The 21929-nt window shown below is 43.3% G+C and overlaps 2 protein-coding genes across 2 annotated transcripts in view; one reads left to right on the forward strand and one right to left on the reverse strand.

Annotated features, from left to right (window-relative positions):
- The window catches only part of LOC132808063 (zinc finger protein 721-like), a 229860-nt gene that overhangs the window by 174829 nt on the left and 33102 nt on the right, over positions 1–21929 (forward strand). The gene's annotated exons all lie outside the window — the stretch shown is intronic.
- The window catches only part of LOC132808049 (zinc finger protein 850-like), a 102367-nt gene continuing 94047 nt past the window's right edge, over positions 13610–21929 (reverse strand). The window contains exon 4 of the mRNA XM_060821962.1: positions 13610–17980. Within this exon, the coding sequence (XP_060677945.1) occupies positions 16924–17980 (1057 nt within the window). The 3' untranslated portion in view covers positions 13610–16923. The remainder of the gene's footprint in view (positions 17981–21929) is intronic.

A 21929-nucleotide genomic window follows, 5' to 3' on the forward strand; every position in this document is an offset into this window, starting at 1 on the left:
CCAATTCTCCCTAACCTACACTCTAATCTATAAATTACCTTTCTCAAGAATGTAAATTTAAGTGCAGAGCTTTTCTGAGAAAAATGTCAGTCTGACTGAACATTGGGGCACAGACAGTATTCACACTATTGTCTCTACTTATAAACAGGGCAACGTCTCTTAGAAATGTAAATTCATTTAGATATAACTGCGTCACTTTATATATTAAGATATCCCTTTGAATGTGCCCACATCCCTTTGAAATGTAATCTCGTCCATTTAAATTTCTTTATTTGCAGAAATACCGTTAAAATGTCCATGTCCCTTTAAAATGCAGATTGCCCCCTTTAGATATGAGGCCGTTCCGTTAGATGTGGGAATATCTGTTTAAATGGAGCGGTGAGCTTTCCCAATGTAGACAGGGCTCCTCGAAACGTGGCAGTGTCCCCCCCTGCAGCTGCAGAGCGAGACAGGAGAGTTTTTTTTTGTGAATGAGCAGTTGTAGCGCGAGGTGGCTGTTGCTTGGTGACGGTGAGGCTCCCCCGGCCCCGCCATCCCCCCGTGCAGACGTCACGCGGGGGCGAAGGCGTTGGAGGAGAAGTCGCTCGAGCGAGGAAGCGGCGGGAGGGCGGCCGTTAGGAAAATGGCGCCGTGCGGCCCGGGGCAGACACCCGGCACTGGCCGCCGCCGCCGCCTTCCTGGCGCAGCTGCTGTGTCACGGCCACACCGGCCGGCTGTACAGCAGCCAGGAGCCGGTGAACATTCTGGAGGCGGATGGGGTTAAGGACCTGCTTGGGAACTGGTCGGGCGCCTGGGTGGTGGAGTTCTACTCACTGTCGTGGGGCGGCCCCTGTGTCAACTATGGGGCCACCTGGAAGGTACTGGGCCCGGGAGGTGAAAGGTGAGGCAGGTGTGGGGGGGACGGAGGGGAAGGAATGTGGGGCCTGTCCTGTCATAGTCACATTTTACACTCATTTCCATCTGCTTTACTGGCGCTTGTGCTGTTTACCCCTCACTGTGTGTTTAATCCTTGTGCTGTTACCCCTCACTGTGTGTTTAATCCTTGTGCTGTTTACCCCTCACTGTGTTTAATCCTTGTGTTTACCCCTCACTGTGTGTTTTAATCCTTGTGCTGTTTACCCCTCAGTGTGTTTTAATCCTTGTGCTGTTTGCCCTTTGCTGTTACTTGTGCAATTGCTGAGGGTAGTGTGTAAATACTAGTGAAGGATACTATGCACCAGCATGTATATGTTCCTCAGTCATTGAAGGGGCAGGACCTGTTGAGAATGGTTAGTAAAGTATGTGGTGAACTAAGCCTTGTTAACATGGAGATAGTTTGGTATTTGAAAAATAAATACTTTTTATTATTTAGAGTCACAGAGTTGTACAGCATGAGAACACATTCATTTGGTGCAACCTGTCCATGCCAACCAGATATCCTAAATTAATGTAGTCCCATTTGCCAGCACTTGGCTCATATCCCTCTGAACCCTTTATATTCATATACCTATCCAGATGCCTTTTAAATGTTGTAGTTATAGCAGCCCACACTGCTTCCTCTCGCAGCTCATTTCATACATGCACCATCCTCTGCATGGAAAAGTTGCCCCTGCGGTATCTTTTCTATCCTTCTGCTCTCACCCAAAATCTATGCCCTCTAGTTGTGAACCTCACCCCTACTCTGGGGAAAAGACATTTTAGAAAAAGTTGAGCAGCCAGCTATAAAATGTTGAGCCTCATAGGGGAAAAAAAAACTGTGGCTCTACCCTTTATTTCTCCTCTTGGCATTTGAACACTTAACATCTGTCAACAACAACAGCATCGCCACAGAGCACATTGCGACTGCTCCTCGGTGTGAACAACAGTGCACCTGCTCGCTCATGTCACCAATACATTGTCCATGCTCCTCGCTGTCAGCAGAAAAGGAGACATCGTTTATCTCTGTTCCTGAAGGTTTTCACTTTATTCTTAAAGCTGTGTCCTCTGGTCCTCGTCTCTCCTACCAATGGAAACATCTTCCCAATGTCATTGCACTGTGGGGATGAAGTCCTACCTTGTCCTGTCATTTCTGCTGGTGGGTGACACGAGGCCTCCAGGTTAGAGGGAGTAGCTTTCAGACAGAGATGAGGAACTGCTTTTCCCAGAGGGTCGTGAATCTATGGAATAATCTAGATTAGAGTGGTGCTGGGAAAAGCACAGCAGGTCAGGCAGCATCCAGAGCACAGGAAGATCGATGTTTCGGGCAAAAGCCCTTCATCAAAATCTATGGAATACTCTGGCCAAGGAAGCAATAGAGGCAGCTTCATTAAGTATATTCAAGACACAGTTGGGTGGGATTTGGCCTGGTAAGGGAATTAAGGGGTTCCTTGCGGCAGTGCAGGGAGAAGGAGATGAGACGATGGATAGATCAGCCATGATCTTAATGAATGATGGAGCAGGCTCACTTGTAGCAACTGGAGTGAATCCAGAGAGGGAGCAGACTTTACCACCTCAGGTATGTGTCTTGGTGACCCGGGTGAGGAGAGACCAGTTCAGGTTGGGACTGTTTTCCGCAGCTTGCCAGAGTCTGAGGAGTGACCTTATATGCTTTTATATCATCATGAAGGGCATGGATAGGGTAAATGGATGTGATATTTTCCTTTGGATGGGGCAGTCCAGAACTAGAGGGTAGTAGGTTTAGGATTGAGTGTGTGGTACTGCAGCAAGTCAGGCAGCATCCAAGGAGCAGGAAGATTGACGTTCCGGGGAAACGCCCTTGTTAGGACGGAATTCGTCCAAGCGTGTTCTTTTAAGGAGTGACCACCCTTATCCAATTATTTGATAAAAAGCAGGTACGTTTATTTAGCAGCAGAAACTTAGCTGTTACAGCGAAGCACGAAAGATCGAATGGTTCGCTGGAGAAAATGTACAAGTTCTGAAAATCTATCGATAAGCTCCATTAGTTATACTATTTTCTAATCTCAATTCATGCAACGTGATCTTTCACAAACAAAAGCCTTCTTCAAAATGGTATAATTTGCAAACAAAGGTTCTATGTATTCTGGAAACATTTTTACAAAGGCTTTACATATATTAGGAACATTCTGTATCATGGACACAAAGAATTACTATGATTGAGACATTTTTCCTAGTCTTTTTATCACATAGTTTACCTTAATCTAATCACTTAGTTTAGCAGGCAAAATTGACCTTGCTGATGTTCTTTCATTTGAACATCAGCTTTGTTAGTTGTTATGGCAATAATCCCAGAATTAAAAATTACTTTGGTCATCATTTTAAACTATAGGTTCACAGCGCCCCCAATGTCCTAAGAAGTAACTACATCTCTGTCCTCTCATGGGCTTCTATAATATCCTAACATTCCCCCCCTTGGCCTCTTCAGAGGCCATAACAACATAAACCGTTACAAACGCAATATTGTGCGGCACCCGGGGCCAGGTGTGTCTACGGATGCATTCTTCGTGTCCTTTTTGCTTTTCTGAACATATCATCTTGACCTGGCCGTCTGGTTCTAAGGAGACATCAGTTAAGAGTGTAGGGGTCCCTAAGCAGCATCTTACTACAAAAAAATCAACAATTAGTATTTGATTCTAAATTATTCTTATTTTCACAAAAGAACTACAAAAACTTTATTAAAATTAACAAAATATAAAGTATAAATGAGCATGATAACAAATAGTAGAGAACCATAGAGAAAAAAAAAATGAATGAGCTTGGATGCTTGTAGAGTGAAGGTCAGTTGTCCAAAGAACACCAGATTGTACACCCACCAATTAACCGGTCACACTATACTATCTCATGAAATCCCAAAATAGATTTTCATATTACTGGCACAATGCCGAATTTTCTTGTAATAGATTTAAATCGGCTTCAAAATCAGCCGCACAGCTTGCATTTATTATTTATTTTATCAAAAACAATGTGAATATAATGTGCTGTGTCCACAACTTACTTATATCTGCTGCTCAGCAAGCCAGAGACTAGTCCAGATTCCCAAGACAGATGCCAAGGCCAGGCATCCGTTAAAACCACATGTCCACAGGCCACCACTTCTGAAAGTCAATGCGCGACTGTGCCTGTCTTAGGTTGTCCCTCAGCTCGAGGAATCTTACCCGTCATTGGCTAACCAGTCGTTCCTCAATGACCAATGCAATCCACATTCATTTCAACGTACAGGGCAGTGGCACCTGGCTTATCATAGTGATCAGTGGCTCTCGATACCAGACAATGTTTAGGAATCTCTTGCGTGATCAATAGTCTCTCAAGCCTCAAGACACACAGCACTTCAAAATTCCTGACTATTAAGGCACAAATTTAACTGTCTCCAATCTGTAACGGGAGAGGAGGAAATAAAATAAACAACTAGGGGGTCTCTGGACTACTGCCTTCACTGTCAGAATCTCGAAAAAAAGATTAGAAATGAGAGATACTTTTATAAAGTAAAATCATAAGTTGTCCTGCGCTTCTCTCTCAGACATGTCTCCTCCATCCTCTCTGGTTCTGATTCCGTAATCCTTCCCTGAGCTGCCCCCATCACAGGCTCCTTCAGCACTGCTGCGGAGCACCAGTATGCAGGTGTTGAGTCATCCTTTCTCGTCAGGTCATGGTCAATCCTTCGTGTCACCAGCGTCCCTGATACATGGCACACACATAACAATAACCACAGGTAATAAAAATAGCAGCAGGGATGCGTAAACCAAGGGTCCCCCCCCCCCCCCCCCCCCCCCCAACAACAGAAGCTACTGACATGCAGCCAGAAAGTCACCAATTCTGTCTGACTTGTTTGCTTTTCTAGTGTATGAGCTTTGCCAATAGTGATGGAACACTGCACAGAAGCATACCGTGTCATTCCATCTCCAATAGGGAGATTTAACTAGTTGTGCTACCCTTGAAACATGCTGCTTGCTGGATAGTGACAGAGTTTTGTTGGCATAAACTGTAGAAACGTTTTCAGCCTAAATTGAGATTGATACAGCATTGAATTCTGTAAGGATGGATTAGCAAAGCTAGATGTATTGGTCTGCTCTGTACCAGGTAAAAAATGTAATTGATTCAATCTTCTGGTGATTTTACACATACTTGCAACTATTTGGTACAAATTTTACTGATCTGTTGGTTTTGAAATTACTAAATGTATTGCTCTTCTTTAAGTAGGGCAGCAAGTACTCAATTGTTGCTATTGACAGAGCAATAATTCAAAACATCAATTGCGAGCAATCTTAATCATGCAATGATAAATTCAGAAATCTCATTTTTGGAAATTTATGTAATATATTGATACCCCATCTGATTTTAACAAGTAACTTTTTAATCCAATTTTGTTAGTGATCCTGCTAGTGACCATGATAGCTAGTTAGTTTGGACTATATAATTTGCAGATTGATTTACACTCTAATTCTATATACAATTGGCTTTCAATTTCTCTCCTAATTACCCCATCAACCGCAGCTATCGCCAATTTCGCCTTCTGCTTCTGTCACTCGTCCTCTCTCTCTTTACAAACACTTTCCGTGCCCCTCCTAACAATGCGTGATGACAAAATGTTCAAGAACAAACCTTTCAGCTCAGTGAGTAAACTTAGAACCTGAGCTACATATCTTCTCAAAAACTGCAAATACACCTCCTTTCTGAAAGATAGTCCTAATTTACTAAACTAGGCAAGATTCACCTGTGATCTGTTGCTGAATCTCAGAAGAGATTAGCGTCTGGTATTTGTACTGTAACCCATACCCATTATCCATTCACAAATTAATTACAGACCCATAAGCTCCTCCTTCAACAGGGGTAGGGTCATCTTCCAGTTTTTTGAAATCTTGTACTAAATTCATATCCAGTACTTAATAGTGAACAAGGGGAATAAGTCCCTTACTCTTAACCACAACTAAAATTTAGTGAATGAAAAAGCTAAAGTTAATCCTAGCTGTCTTTGTACAGCCTACTAGGTATGTGTCCAGATGCTTATTAACGAAGACCTGTTCAAAGTATTAAAAGGTTTTAGCCACCATCAGATCTGCATAATTGAAAAAATGAAGAGAAAGTGCTTGACTTGAAGTCTGTAGGAATATAAATGCAACATTTTAGTACATAGTGTTATATTACCAATATGGAAAAATCTATCTGATTTCTTATCTCATCTTTCCTAGAACCGTCATAACCAGGTTTGGAATTGTGGAATTAAAATTAGGTGTTTGACCACAGTTGTATTAGGAATTGGCACAAAATCTGTGAGACCAGGACTGAATCCCTCCTGTTAGTGAATAGCTGTGAAAAGTACTATAAAACAACCAGAAATTTAAATCCAGACTTTGTAATACAAAAATATAATATTACTCTATCATCCAAGCATCCTTAAGACTTAAAATTTATTCCTCTTCAGAAAATCCCATTTCCCTCTAGAACTAAATTTCGAATCAACCTTGTGCAAATAAACCATTTAGCAAAATTGATACCATAATGATTTCATTCACTGTAGAGTGCGAAGCTTGAATAGATAGAGTTTCAACACCCATTCCACGCAATAAGCTCAGCTCAGAATCTAAGCAAAACCGATGGCAGAATATTGGCATCTCAAAATCATTGATTACTGAGGCTAAAGCAGTAGCACGATGGATCATGTAAAAATGCTTGCCTGCAGGTCTTAGAAAAGACAGACATAGAGACCTACTAAACTTCCTCCACAAAACTAAATATTAAATTGAGAGAAAAAAAATGCTGTTTGATTATTTTGATAAACTGCGAACAACTCCGGATGGTGCAAATGTCTTGTTAACACAAACAAAAGATACATCATTCCAGTCACTTTATGTGAATAGCTTGATAATTATTTACAATGTGGCGAGAAAATACAAAAAATAACAAAACGCATTGAAGTAGAAGACTATCTGGAGAGGGAGGGAGGAAAGAACAGCAGCAGGTTTCACTTTCCGTAACACAATGCTTTCAACAGACGAGCGCTCCAGTATCCCCATATAAGTTTCCTTTTTTCCCTAGTAAATAGTATATTTAAATTAGACATTAAACCAGCCCACATATACATACTGGGTTTTTATCATAGGATTTTCAGAACAGATTAATCTATCAAATTCTCAACCAAGACCGTTATTTCCTCTTATATGTTCCGACCTCCCCACTAGTGAGGGGAACACAGACTCACCTAATCTCCTCGTCTCCTATCGGTACTTTCCAAAGTTACAAGTCATTACGTTCTTCCCTTTTCCTTTATTCTGAGAAATATTGCAATGTCCTTAGATTCCCATATCCTTAAACACCAATTTACCAATTCATGCTTGTCTTACTTTAATGCCTGTAACTAACTTGTAAGCATATTTATATATTTACGTCCATTTATCCAGTATTCAATTTTCAAAATGTAAAATGCATACAGTTACCAATTTTGAAGACCATTGTGATCACTCAGTTTTAGTTCCCCATTTTAGATCCAAAATTAGTTTTCTTAAGTACTCTGGTCAATCATTACTCAATTAAAATACTTTAGGTCTTAAAATAATCAGAGATGTCTTACAACAATTTGTCAATTCCAGTTTAAAAACTTCTAACGCATGCACAATGGTCGAATCCAAGGTCACAGATAATAACCATGGAAGTTTTTGTTTTTACAACTACCCACTGTTGAACTTAAACTTCAACTGACCTTCACATATTTTGTATGTAAAAAGATAAAAGAAAAAGACAGTTAGACACTCAGTTTAATCATGTTAAGTTTTCATAAAACTCACATTTAAAACAATCCTGGAACTCACGCTTCAGTGAATAAAACTTACTCATTCAATCATCAACAAATATTTATTCAAACCAAACCATAAGGTGTTAATTGTTTTGCTAGCTGTACACACACTCTCCCTCTCTTTCCACAGTCCTTTGTGAATCTCCTTACCCCTAACCCTTATTTCTCGCAATCCTTCTATCCGTCCTTCTCTTTGTTCCTCTTCCCTTTGTCTCCTTCACCTTCCATTTTTCTTTATCTATCTCTGTTTGTTCTGGAACTTCAGTTTGTTATTTTGGTTAAAAGAAAAATTAACTCTGTCTGCAACTTGACCATGAAGTCACTGTCAACATAATACTGGATCCAGGGCACTACATATTTTGGCTCTATATTGTTTTAATTTTAAAAATATCTCAATGTCGCTTACACAACTGTGAATTAAACTCAATGGGCGTTCCTCGTCCAAATAGAAACACACACACAAACACACACACACACACACACACACCTGGGAGCCACAGTCTATGGAAAAAAAATCATTATAAACCACAAGCAATTCTCACACCAGTGGCAATGGAAACCAGAGAGAAAAGAAAAAAAAATTGAAAGTCAATGACTGCCAAACCATAAAAAGATATACATTAAAACATATTTACAATTTATTTGGAAATTGTACTTGCTATGGACTGACACACGGAGTACATAAAAGGGAACTTTATAGGTTCAGTAATTATACCAAAGTTCAAAGCTTTTTTTCGTAATGTTTTAAAAACTTTACTCACGCAAAATAGAGTGTCTGAGCTATAGCCGAATCCCATAATACAAATACTCTAATATCTGGACTAGAAATTGCTTCGCTTATAATCCTTATCTGCAGCTTTAATACTATATTTTGAAATTGAATCAACAATTATTAATTTAGAACATTAATTATTAAAATCAGTTTGTATTTCATAACTGATTACTAAATTCCATATTAATTTGGTTGCTTTACTGTCCTGATTCCCACAATACAGACATCCCAAGCTTTTTGGACCCTATCCAATAAAATGCACTCTAAACAAGATTTTTTTATGAAATATTAATTTTGTTTTCCAACGTGTTACCTGGTGTGATAAATTTTGAGCACAATTACCTACTGTCTCTTCTATATTTATAAGAACATTGGAATAGTCGGATGGAAAACTTTTTTTATAATAGAACATAATCAAATCTGCCCTGTCTATCCCCAGCTAACTCTGCAGTCTCAATAGTGGGCAGCGTTAGTAAGTGGCTCTGGAATCGTGCCAATAATTCCCGTAGATAGACGTCCTCATCATCTACTTTCGTTGACAATTTGATTTTACTAAAAACATTTTCCTTTGCTTCCTCTTTTCTCTCTGTCAAATTATCTTTAATTTTTGATTGAAATTCGTCAAAATCAGCAGCTGTAAAAAACAGTTGGTCATCTGCGGGGAACCAGTTTCTGCTCCTCCACAGCTTAAGATTCTTATCCAGATTCTGTATTTTTCTTTGAGCTTCTTTAAATGTATTATTTTTTTCAATAAGTTTCTTAACGTCTTCTAAAACCTTCCCTGTCTGTGTTATTGGGTTTGTCGTTACAGGTGCTGGGTTGGACTCATTATTTTTTAACTCCGGGGGATGTACACAGACGCTACCAAACAGTTCAAATCCCATTGTGGTGTAAAAGTTACCACAAATTTGGTCTTCCACCCCAGTGACTCATTCGTGTCCTTACTTATCCCCTTGGTAGGGGGTTTGCCCAAGTCAATCACTTGGCGTACTAAAGTATTAGGAGACTCTCGGAGACCCTCTAGTCATTAATGTAACATTCTGAAAAGTCTCCTTAATCTTTTTATAATAAGTTCTTTTTGATTTAAAGCCTGTCCTAAGACTAGGTCTAAAGTTTCTTTCTGTAAAGCTACACAGTCCAATAGCAGTCGACCCGCTAGGGTCATATTCCCACCTAGACTGAGTCTCCACCAGGGAACTCCAGGACATTCTGTCCTGAGGTGGCGCAATTTTGGTGGTCCAAAATTTAATTCCTCCATCTTATTTTCTCTTATCTGACTCTAAGCTTGCCCTCCCTTTGTTTCTGTTTCTATCTTTCTTTGATACTTTCTCCTTTTTCTCACTGTAAGCTGTTGTCAAAAATAAATTTTTCTGCTGTCCACCTTATACTACTTTCAATTAAACATTAAATTTTCTCTCAAAAAATGGGGTTTAACCTTATCAGTTACCAACTAATCTTTTCTCCTTTCTCAATATCTATTAAAATTCTATCCTGAAAGAAAATCACGTTAAGCATTCATAAAATTACAATCAAAAAAAAAGCACACTGAATCAAATGACAAACAACAAGTTTCAAACTTAAAACCATTAACAAACAGATGAATTCAAGCCAGAGCACAAAGTGTTAAACTGCTTGTTAGCTGAGAAGCCTTCTGTTCACACACAGACACACTGATAAAGCTTGCAGCAGTAAAATTCTCTCTCTTTGAGATATGACACAGTTTCTTACTTTCACAGACCCATACAAATTTTCACTCAGATTCTTTTTTTAGAGATTTTTATACAAAAAGATTCTTACACACACACAAATTCTCACATACACACAGAGACTACCCTTCTCTCGCAATCAGTTTTACACACACAGAGATTCTTATACACACTTAGATCTTCACAAACACAGAAACTCTCTTACTCTCACAGATTTTTACAAACTTAAAAATACTTAAACACACAGATTTTACACACCCAGAGACTCTCTCTCTCTTATAACGAATAGATTTTTTACTCATACATACACATAGTCATTTATATTAGCAGCTTCTGTTCGTTCTTCCTATTCTGGCCGGCCCCTTTATCACATACTTACATAAACATACAAATTCAGATATCCACTTCAATCATCTGACTCTTTTCCCTATTGGAATCCGCTTTCAAAACAGTACGTCTTTAAGAATAGACGTCTGAGCGGAAAAAATCCCTACAAGGAAACGGTTCAGACTAATTCCTACTGTAAGTCTCCTCACTCCCAAGAATTTTTAGTGTACACTTTGCGCATCAAGGTTAGCCACACCCCTCACTTGGAAGAATTTTAAACTGGCGGAGACAAATTCTACGACACTTTCCCTCCTCACTTCTAGGACTTTTACATTTGCACGGCAGAGATAGCTAATCCCCTCACCTAGAAGAATTTTAACGGCGGAGACTCCTCACTTCTAAGAATTTTTAGTGTGCACGACGGGGTCCGCGGTTCCTCTCACCTAGAAGAATTTTAACATCGGAGAGAAATTAACACTAGAAGATTTAAAGTGACTTACCAGCTAAGATTCTGTACCTTTGTGTCCAAATCAATTCAATTTCAAGTTGGTGAGGATTAAAAAGCAGACAAATGTCTAACTCAAAAGTTAACTACTGGAAGCTTTTGATGTAACAGGCGCTTCCTCACCTTAAAGTTTCGGCCGAAAAATTTGTCTGCCTCCCAATCTGCCAACCTGTGGTCTCCTCCTCCACTTAGAGGGTCACCATCTGTTAGGACGGAATTCGTCCAAGCGTGTTCTTTTAAGGAGTGACCACACTTACCCAATTATTTGATAAAAAGCAGGTACGTTTATTTAGCAGCAGAAACTTAGCTGTTACAGCGAAGCACGAAAGATCGAATGGTTCGCTGGAGAAAATGTACAAGTTCTGAAAATCTATCGATAAGCTCCATTAGTTATATTATTTTCTAATCTCAATTCATGCAACGTGATCTTTCACAAACAAAAGCCTTCTTCAAAATGGTATAATTTGCAAACAAAGGTTCTATGTATTCTGGAAACATTTTTACAAAGGCTTTACATATATTAGGAACATTCTGTATCATGGACACAAAGAATTACTATGATTGAGACATTTTTTCCTAGTCTTTTTATCACATAGTTTACCTTAATCTAATCACTTAGTTTAGCAGGCAAAATTGACCTTGCTGATGTTCTTTCATTTGAACATCAGCTTTGTTAGTTGTTATGGCAATAATCCCAGAATTAAAAATTACTTTGGTCTTCATTTTAAACTATAGGTTCACAGCGCCCCCAATGTCCTAAGAAGTAACTACATCTCTGTCCTCTCATGGGCTTCTATAATATCCTAACATCCCTTCATCAGGGAAGTGTGTGTGAGAGCATGTGTGCCTGCTTGATAAAGTGAGATTGTGATGGAGTATGAACTTGCGAGAGGGTGTGTGTGTTGAGAGGGTGGTGTATGTGTATGTCTGAGAGAGTGTGTGTGTGTATGAGAGGGGTACGGATATCAGTGAGGAGTTGCATTTTGCTAAAATAAAGGAGGGCAAGACTTGAGCAGGTAATGGTAGGGCCCGAGTCGTGTTGTGGAACAAAGACCTGGAGGTGTTCAGGTTCATTGTTCGTGGCAGTTACATCACTGGTAGATCAGGGGGGTGAAGAAGGTGTTCAGCACACTTGCCTTCATTGTTCCCATGCTGAGTACAGGCGTTGGGACATCATGTTGGAGATGCACACAGAAAGTACATTATTCAGACGGTGATAAGTGTCTGGAACGCATTGCCAGCAGAGGTAGTAGAGGCAGGGACGGTAGATTCATTTAAGGTGCATCTGGACAGATGCATGAGTCATTGGAGAACAGATGGATACAGATTCAGGAATTGTGCAATAGGTTTAGACAGGGGATTTGGATCAGCTCAGGTTTGGAGGGCTGGAGGGCCTATTGCTGGGTTGTAAATTTTCTTTGTTCTATGTTGAGGTTGTACAGGATGTTGGTGAGGCCATTTTTCTGGAGTCCTGAGTACACCTGTGGCCGCCCTGTAATAGGAAGAATAGTATTAGCGGCCGGACCAATGAGGAGCACTGGAACACCGGAGGGAGTCTGGTCCTCCTACCATTCAGAGCAGCCCTATTGTCTGAATCCGAGATGTCGATTTTCCTGCTCTTCGGATGCTGCCTGAACAGCTGTGCTTTTCCAGCACGACTTCAATCTTGACCCATGAGCTTCTGAAGCTGCTGCTGCTCCTCCCTCTTTGAATGAAGTTTGAGATTCATCCAAGACTGTAATTTCCTTCGTCTGTCCAACAGCACACACTACTCTCACTCCCTTTTCTATTTCTTTTATTTTCTTGCTGGGATCCAATTGTTCGAGTAAAAAATGAGGTCTGCAGATGCTGGAGATCACAGCTGAAAATGTGTTGCTGGTTAAAGCACAGCAGGTTAGGCAGCATCTCAGAAATAGGAAATTCGACGTTTCGAGCATAAGCCCTTTTTCAGGAAACATCCTGATGAAGGGCTTATGCTCAACGTCGAATTTCCTATTCCTGAGATGCTGCCTAACCTGCTGTGCTTTAACCAGCAACACATTTTCAGCTGGGATCCAATTGTTGACTTGCAGCAACTGAAAAGAAAGGGAGTGAATCCAGAAAGAGGCCAGACTCTGGAAAAGCTGGTCCAGGTCTGTGCCTCAAACATGTGGCAAGTGCAGTACCACAGTGTGAAGTTAGTCTTTGCTGTGGAAAAAAAAAGCAGAAATGAGGTGTATTGTTTAAATGGTGATATATTGGAAAGTGGAGAAAGTGAGGACTGCTAATGCTGGAGATCAGAGTCAAAAAGTGCAGTGCTGAAAAAGCACAGCAGGTCAGGCAGCATCCAAGGAGTAGGAAAGTTGACCTATCGGCACAAGCCCTTCATCTGGAATGATGTGGTTTAGGGTGAGAGGGGAAAGATATAAAAGAGACCTAAGGGGCAGTCTTTTCACACACAGGGTGGTACATGTATGGAACGGCCAGACAGAATGCAAAAGGAATAAAATCTTAAGCCACAGGAAAAAATGTGATTCTATCCTTTTTTTTCCGATTTGCATTTGGACGCTTAAAAACATCAGTAATAACGGCATCTCCGCAGAGCATACTGCGCATGCTCCTCGGTGTCAGTAATGCATAACGTATATTTGCTGGTGTCAGCAAATCACTGCGCATGCTTCTTGCTGTCCGCCGAAAAGGCGCGCGAACTACTTTTGACGAACCAATAGAATGCCAAGGAGGACCAGAAGAAGACCGGTCCTCCTGCCAATCAGAACCCCCCATATTGTCTGAATGCGGAAGGTGCACCATGAGTTTCTGAACCTGCTGTTGATTCTCTGCCTCTGAATGAAGATTCACCTTCACGCCGGACTGCAACTTCCCTCCTTTGTCCCACTTCTGTGAGTACGGCACTCTCTTTTGCCACTACCATTTTTCCATTTATTTTTAATGCTGGGCTCAAGGGCCGTGGGTTTTACTCCCTCAATCCAAAGATGTGCAGGTTAGGTGAATTCCCCATTGTAATCAGGGATGTGTAGGTTAGGTGCATTACTCAGAAGTAAGTGTAGAGTCATAGGGAAATGGGTCTGAATGGGTTGCTCTTCGGAGAGTTGGTGTGGACTGGTTGGTCCGAAAGGCCTCTTCCCACACTGCAGGGATTCTATAAATTATTGACTTGTAGCGACTGAAAGGAAAAGTTTTTTTTCCCCAGGAAATCCTTTTCAGCTTTCAGGCTTTTCCAGCTCCAATTAACATGAAGGAAAGGTCAAGCTCAGTGGGAAAAGGCTGAGTAATAGCATATCTTGGCTCTCACCCAAGTATTCTCCAAAGAAAACCATACATCTGGATGGGGATATGAATAGGAAGCATTCAGAGGGATATGGGCCAAATGCTGGCAAATGGGTCACTAGATTAATTTAGGATATCTGGCTGGCCTGGACTGAAGAGTTTGTTTCTGTGTACTCATTACACACGCCCCTCTTCTAGGTGTTCCCTATACCAGCTGTTATTTTCATGAAATAATCTGACAATTGTTGACTTCCATCAACCTCTTCCATCCGGAGAAATTTCCTCTCTCTGCAAAGTGTGGTTCACGTTGGCAAGTTCAATCCTCCTCCGGTCCTCAGGAACACACTATAATGCGCAACGTTCTCAATGCCTGTTTAACGTTCAGTGGGGAAACTACTTTCAGTCCAACAGTTCGACAGAATTCCTCCGAAATGTTTTTGGCAAATGCACTGCTCCCACGAAAGCTCGTGGACCCACAGTTAAAATGCTTTTAACAGCCTGTTTTTATGTTAATTTCCCCGCCTTCCCAGGATGCAGAATTTCTCTCACCAGAAATTGCTTGCCCTGAAAAAAATCCAGCAGGAAGATGATTATGGCGCTCAGTAAAAATGTCTCATGGGTCACCCAAGATTAGAAATGGAACAATATCTCTTTTCAAAGAAACTGTTTTGTTTGCCCTTTCAAACCTCCTCAAATTTAAGATGTTCCATTGTAGCATTTAATTATGATCCATTAAAAGCAATATCCAGTCTCATCTGAGGGAGGAACTGACTCAACAAGTGAAATAACTTTTCAGTCTGCTCTTTAGATGTGACATCCTCTCCCTCTCTCTGATGCAACAGGATTACCAGAGCTGGAAGTACCACTCTCGGAATACAGTTGCTGATCGACAGTTTACTTCGACTGCTTAACATAAGGATTTAAAAGCTGCTAGCCCGATCTCGCGCAAAGCACAAAAAACAAACTGTTCACCCGTGCCTGCGCAGAGGAGAAATTTCACTTGGAATAGATCACAAAATAAGAACTGTTACCAGTCCCACAACTCATGTGTATCCCATGGACAAAGTTAAAAATCGCACAACACCAGGCTATAATCCAACAGGTTTGTTTGGAAGCACTAGCTTTCGGAGCGCCGCTCCTTCATCAGGTGGCTGTGGAGAATGAGATCATGATCACAATTTATATCGAAAGGATTCTAGTGTCATGGAAATGTGACACATCAAACAATTTTAGATTAAATCTTTCACCTTTAGAATGGGTTTCTGTTCTTTAGCATGTTAATCCCAGAACTTGTTTTTTGTTACCTACTCAAGAATGTCATTCAAATGCAGAGCTTTTCTGACAATAAGTGTGAATTCTGACTGCACCCGAATGTTGAGTCAGACTGACGTTTTGCTTAGAGAAAAACTCTACATTTAAATGTCATTTTTGAGAAGGTAATTTATAGATTAGAGTGTAAAGGTTCGGGTGGATTGGCTGTGGTAAATTACCCATAGTGACCCTAGATGTGCAATTTAGGGTTGATGGGCCATGGGATGGATGTGGGCGAGATGCTCTTCGAAGGGCTAGCATGGAATAAATGGGCTGAATGGCCTGCTCCCACATTGTTGGCATTCTATGACTCACCCCACAAAGGAGCATTTTATCTGCATCAATCCTGTCAAGCCCCTTTCAGAATTCTACTGGTTTCAATAAGGCCACTTCAATAAGATCCCATTTGTCTGCATTTGGCCCATGTCCCTCTATTCATGTACTCATCCAAATGTCATTTAAAATTTGTAACTTCATCTGCATCTACCACATCCTCATCCAACTTCATTCCACGTGAAAACTGCCTTCTGTCAAAACCTTGCCGCTCAGGTTCCTTTTAAATCTCTCTCCTCTCACTTTAAAGAAATGTGCCCCCTAGTCTTGAGCTCCCCTACGCTAAGGAAGAGCCCTTACCTCCACTCCCCATGATTTTATCAATCTCAATGATGACACCCCTTAATTTCCTGTGCTCCAGTGAATAAAGTCCCAGCTTCTCCTGATAACTCAAACCCTCCCTCCAGTCTTGGCAACATCCTGGTAAATCTTTACTCAACCCTCTCGAATAGAATTCTCACATTCTGCACTCCTGAAACATTTACAATTTCTAACGATACTGGCTGCTCATTCACTGATCCAACTGATAAGCGACATGGGAAGCTTAGTGCAGGAGGCTGAAAGGAATGAGTAGCTTTAAAACCAAAACCTCTTGGAGCTCAAAGCCTTCAATGAGAGTCTGAGCTCGGCGTTAAGTTCACTTCACCTTTATTGTGACCCAACTTTGTTAAAGCTTCAAATCCCCCTCAGCAAAAAGGCAGAGAAAAAGTAGCTGCTTTTTAAACAGCTCAAGATCAAAGCACACTCACTCACGCTTATACACCCACCCAACCTCACTGTCTTCACTATTGGTCAGCACCGAGATGTCCCTTTCTAATTGGATCCTTGGTATAGCCGTAACCCGGAGGAAGCATTGCCTCACTGAGCAATTTCAACCCATACCCTGTATAGCGCCATCTGCTGCAGCGGGATTCAAACCCGGGTGTCCCGGGAGCTGGGCTGATTGTCATTATTCACTGGACTTTCAGCCTTCACTCCTTCAATCCCCCTGCGATGGAATGTGAACTCGCTGGTGCCTCCGGAGGTGGGAGGAGCTGATGAAGGCCTTCCCACACTTGGGGCAGGGGAATGGCCTCTCGCCAGTGTGGACCCGCTGGTGGGTCAGCCTGTCGGAGGAATTGCTGAAGGCCTTCCCGCACTCGGGGCAGCTGAAGGGCCTCTCCCCCGTGTGGACCCGCTGGTGCCTCAGCAGGTGGGAGGAGCGGGTAAAGGCCTTCCCGCACTCAGGACAGCTGAAGGGCCTCTCCCCTGTGTGGACCCTCCGGTGAGTCAGCAGGGCGGAGGAATTGCTGAAGGCCTTCCTGCACTCGGGGCAGCTGAAGGGCCTCTCTCCGGTGTGGACCCGCTGGTGGTTCAGCAGGGCGGAGGAATTGCTGAAGGCCTTCCTGCACTCGGGGCAGCTGAAGGGCCTCTCCCCTGTGTGGACCCGCTGGTGCCTCAGCAGGTTGGGGGAATTGCTGAAGGCCTTCCCGCACTCGGGGCAGCTGAAGGGCCTCTCCCCCGTGTGGACCCGCTGGTGGCTCAGCAGGGCAGAGGAATTGCTGAAGGCCTTCCTGCACTCGGGGCAGCTGTAGGGCCTCTCCCCCGTGTGGATCCGCTGGTGCCTCAGCAGAGAGGAGGAATTGCTGAAGGCCTTCCTGCAGTCTGGGCACCTGAACGGCCTCTCCCCTGTGTGGACACACTGGTGGTTTAGCAGTCCAGAGACCTGGATAAAGGCCTTCCTGCACTCGGGGCAGCTGAAGGGCCTCTCCCCAGTGTGGGCCCGCTGGTGCCTCAGCAGAGAGGAGGAATCCCTGAAGGCTTTTCCGCACTTAGGGCAGCTGAAGGGCCTCTCCCCCGTGTGGACCCGCTGGTGCCTCAGCAGAGAGGAGGAATTGCTGAAGCCCTTCATGCACTCGGGACAGCTGAAGGACCTCTCCCCTGTGTGGACCCACTGGTGGTTTTGCAGTCCAGAGACCTGGGTAAAGGCCTTTCCGCACTCGGGGCAGCTGTAGGGCGTCTCCCGCGTGTGGATCCGCTGGTGGGTCAGCAGGGTGGAGGAATATCTGAAGGCCTCCCCACAGACTGGGCAGGTGAATGGCCTCTGCCCGGTGTGACTACGCCGATGAATCTCCAGGGAAGATGGAAAACGGAAGCCTTTCCCGCAGTCACCACACTTCCATGGTTTCTCCAAGAGGTGGGATTCCTCGCGTTTCTCCATGGCCGAAGTGTGGAGCCACTCCCTGCTGTGAATTCCTCTTTCCAGGCTGTATAGTTATTTTAGGCTCCACACTCAGTGCACTGCAATGGTAGGGTCTCTCATCCAGTCCCGCTGATGCTGAAAACGTACTTAGACAGGAACCAAAAAGCTTTGCTCCTTCTCACAGAATCATCGATGAAAACCGTTGCGGTCCCGATGGATTGAGTGACTGTCAGACATTGACGTCAAAGTGAGGACTGCAGACACTGGAGAGTCAGTATTGAAAAGTGTGGCGCTGGAAAAGCACAGCAGGTGAGGCTGCATCCGAGAAGTAGGAGAGTCAACGTTTCGGGCTTAAGCCCTTCATCTGTTGATGTTGAAACTTCCGCCTTCAGATTTTCAAATACAGTAGCGCCTCGACTTATGAACTTAATCCGAAAAGTTCGCGAACTGAATTAACTTTTCCCATTGTTCGGATAGCGTAAGAATGGTTGGATGGCTGTTCACAGCGCACACGCCAAAGACGAACTGAATGAGATCACGCGGGGCCCGAGAGCTTTTGTGTTCGTACCTTCAATTTCGTACGTACGTTGAAGCAAAATTTTACGTACGCTCCTGTTCGTAAACCGATTTGTACATGAACGGGTTTGTTCGTATGTCGAGGCGCTACTGTGCTCTGTAAAAAGAGATTACAAAGGTCATTAGTGCAGGGTAGAAATTCAGAACAAGCAATTCTACTTTCTGTGGAATATTCTTTTCTTTTGTTATTCCACAAAATTGAAAGCACCATCCCACTCTCTCTCCCCCTCTGTTCTCACTCGGCTCGAACTAATTCTCCTGAAGGTGCTGATTCAGGATCTTACAGGGACAGAAAAGCAAAAACATCAAGACTGCCGTCTCTCTGAACTTTGGATACCTCCACCTGAAAGCTAATATCTTTCACAACACTGGGATACTGCTGAGAGTGAGCAGGTCTGATTTTGGGAAGCAAAAAGAAAGTGTCAATTCAGGGTGAACCTGCCACGCAGCTTCTTGAGGAAGGACCAGACACAAAATGGTTAACGACCCCAGGAAGGTGGGAGCAAAATGAGACGTCAAGGCATTAACATTGAAAGTAGAGAGAAAATGAACCTCCTGACTCTGGCAAATGCCAGAGTCATAGAGATACACAGCACAGAAACAGACCCTTCTGTCCAACACAATTGTACTGACCAGATATCCTAAATTAATCTAGTCCCATTTGCTGGCATGTGGCCCATAGCTGGGATCATCCCCACCCCCTGTCCTGAGACCTTGATGCCTCCAAGCTGACCCTTGAAGGTTTCGTTTGTCCTCCATTCTTTCCCAGTTGTCTTTTGTAGGTTTTGAAAACTCTCCCAATCCTCTGAGTTTAGGATTTGGGAAGTTATGTTGTGGCTGTACAGGACATTGGTTAGGCCACATTTGGAATATTGTGTGCAATTCTGGTTTCCTTACTATCAGTAAGATGTTGTGAAACTTGAAAGGGTTCAGAAAAATTTACAAGGATGTTGCCAGGGTTGGAGGATTTGTTCTATTTGGAGGCTAGGGCTGTTTTCCCTGGAGCGTTGGAGACTAAGGAGTAACCTTATAGAGGTTTACAAAATTATGAAGGGCATGAATAGGATAAAGAGCCAAGGTCTTTTCCCAGGAGGGGGTGGGTCCAGAACTAGAGGGCATAGGTTTAGAGTGAGGGGAGAAAGATACAGAAGAGATCTGAGGAGCAACCTTTTCACACTGAGGGTGGGACATGTTTGGAATGAGCTGTCGGAGGTGGAGGTTAGTACAATTGCAATATTTAAAAGGCATCTGGATGGGTACATGAATGGGAAGGATTTTGAGGGATGTGCGCCAGGTGCTGACAGGTGGGACCAGATTGTTGGTTGAGTTGGATGAGTTGGACCAAAGGGTCTGTTTCCATGTTGTATATCTCTATGACAGGTTGGACTAAAGGGTCTGTTTCTGTGCTGTATGACTCTGGAACCATTCTATACTGGTCTTAAACCATGTTCTCGCCTTCCCCCACAAACATCCACTTCTTTGTTCAAAAATCAGATGACCTCAGCCTTGAATATACTCAATGACACCCTAACTGCAGGAAGACATCCCACTTGTGAACTCAATTCCTCTTGCTAATATAACACGTGCCTTGCCAATTGCTTCCTACATCTGTCTGACAACTGGCAGTGACTGGAGTAGGAGGACACTGAGGCCTCTTTGCCCATCCACACATCAGTCTAGATGAAGGGCTCGTGCCCAAAACGTCAACACTCCTGCTCCTGAGATGCTGCCTGACCTACCGTGCTCTTCCAGTACCACAATGTTTGAGCCTGATCTCCAGCATCTGCAGTTCTCACTTCCTCCACATTCAAATACATCTCCATTTAAACAATGCACCTCCTTTCTGTTTTTCTTTGCCACAGCCAAAGCTATAATTTCATATCATGGTCCTGTGTTTGCCAATTGTGGTCCTCTCTATATCGGGGAGAGCGAGCGCAAACTTGGGGAACGGTTCACTGAGCATCACAGCTGGGTCCACAGAGCCGACCAGACCTCCCAGTCACCACCCATTACAATTCCCTTTTCTGACATGACCATCTTTGGCCTCCTCCATTGCCACAACGAACCTAACTGCAAATTGAAGGGACCACACCTCATCTTCCAGGCAGCCTACAGCCTGAAGGACTCAACGTTGAGTTTTCCAATTTCAAAAAAACCTCCCTCCTTGTTCTTTGCCAGCAACCCCATGCATTCCTCCCATTGACCAACCAGGTCGTAGCCTCTACCTGTCTTGACCCATCTCCATTTCACTCCCACCCCCTTCATCTGCAGCTTCTCCAGCCAGTCCCAGCCCCAGCCCCGAGGAAGGGTTACACCTGAAACGGCGACTTCTCCACCTCCTGTCTATTTTGCAAATTGAGACACAGACCTGGACCAGCGTTTCCAGAGTCTGTCCCCTTCCGGATTCACTCTCTTTTCTTTCAGTTGCTGCAAGTCAACAACTGAACCCCAGAATGAAAAAGACATGGAATGGGAGCAAAATAGTGCCGTACTCACAGATCTGGGACAGAGGAAGGAATGTGCAGTCTGGGTAAAGCTCTATCTTTATTCAGAGAGAGAGGATCAGGAGCTGCAGCTTCAGAAGCTCATGGTCCGACTTCCGCATTCAGACAATGGGCTGACTCTGATTGACAGAAGGACCAGGCTCCTTCCGGTCCTCCAAGGTTGCGTATTGGTCCATCAAAAGAAGGTTTCGCGCCTTTTTTGCGTACAGCGATGAGCATGCTCAGTGTTTTGCTGACACTGGTAAGCATGCGCACTGCGTTGCTGACACTGGCAAACATGCGCAGTATGCTCTATGGGGATGGTGTTCCTGACAGATTTTAAGTGTCCAAATGCCAACGGGATGAAAAGATAGAGCCACAATTGTTTGGAATGAACTGTCAGATGTGGTGGGGGCTGGTACAATCACATCATCTGGATGGGGATATGAATAGGAAAGATTCAGAGGGATAAGAGGCGACATGCTGGCATCTGGTCGACGTAGACTGAAGGGTTTGTTTCTGTGCTCTACAGCTCTGTGACTCTATTTTCCATACTATCTAAAAATAAAGAGCATGAAAGCATGGGAAGTGTTAGAGCATGGAGACCATTTCCAGTTCATAGAGTCATAGAGAGATGTACAGCATGGAAACACACCCTTTGGTCCAACCCATCCATGCCGACCAGATATCCCCATCCAATCTAGTCTCACTTGCCAGCACCCGGCCCATATCCCTCCAACCCCT

The sequence above is a fragment of the Hemiscyllium ocellatum genome, assembly GCF_020745735.1.
Source record: "Hemiscyllium ocellatum isolate sHemOce1 chromosome 27 unlocalized genomic scaffold, sHemOce1.pat.X.cur. SUPER_27_unloc_3, whole genome shotgun sequence".
Lineage (NCBI taxonomy): Eukaryota > Metazoa > Chordata > Chondrichthyes > Orectolobiformes > Hemiscylliidae > Hemiscyllium > Hemiscyllium ocellatum.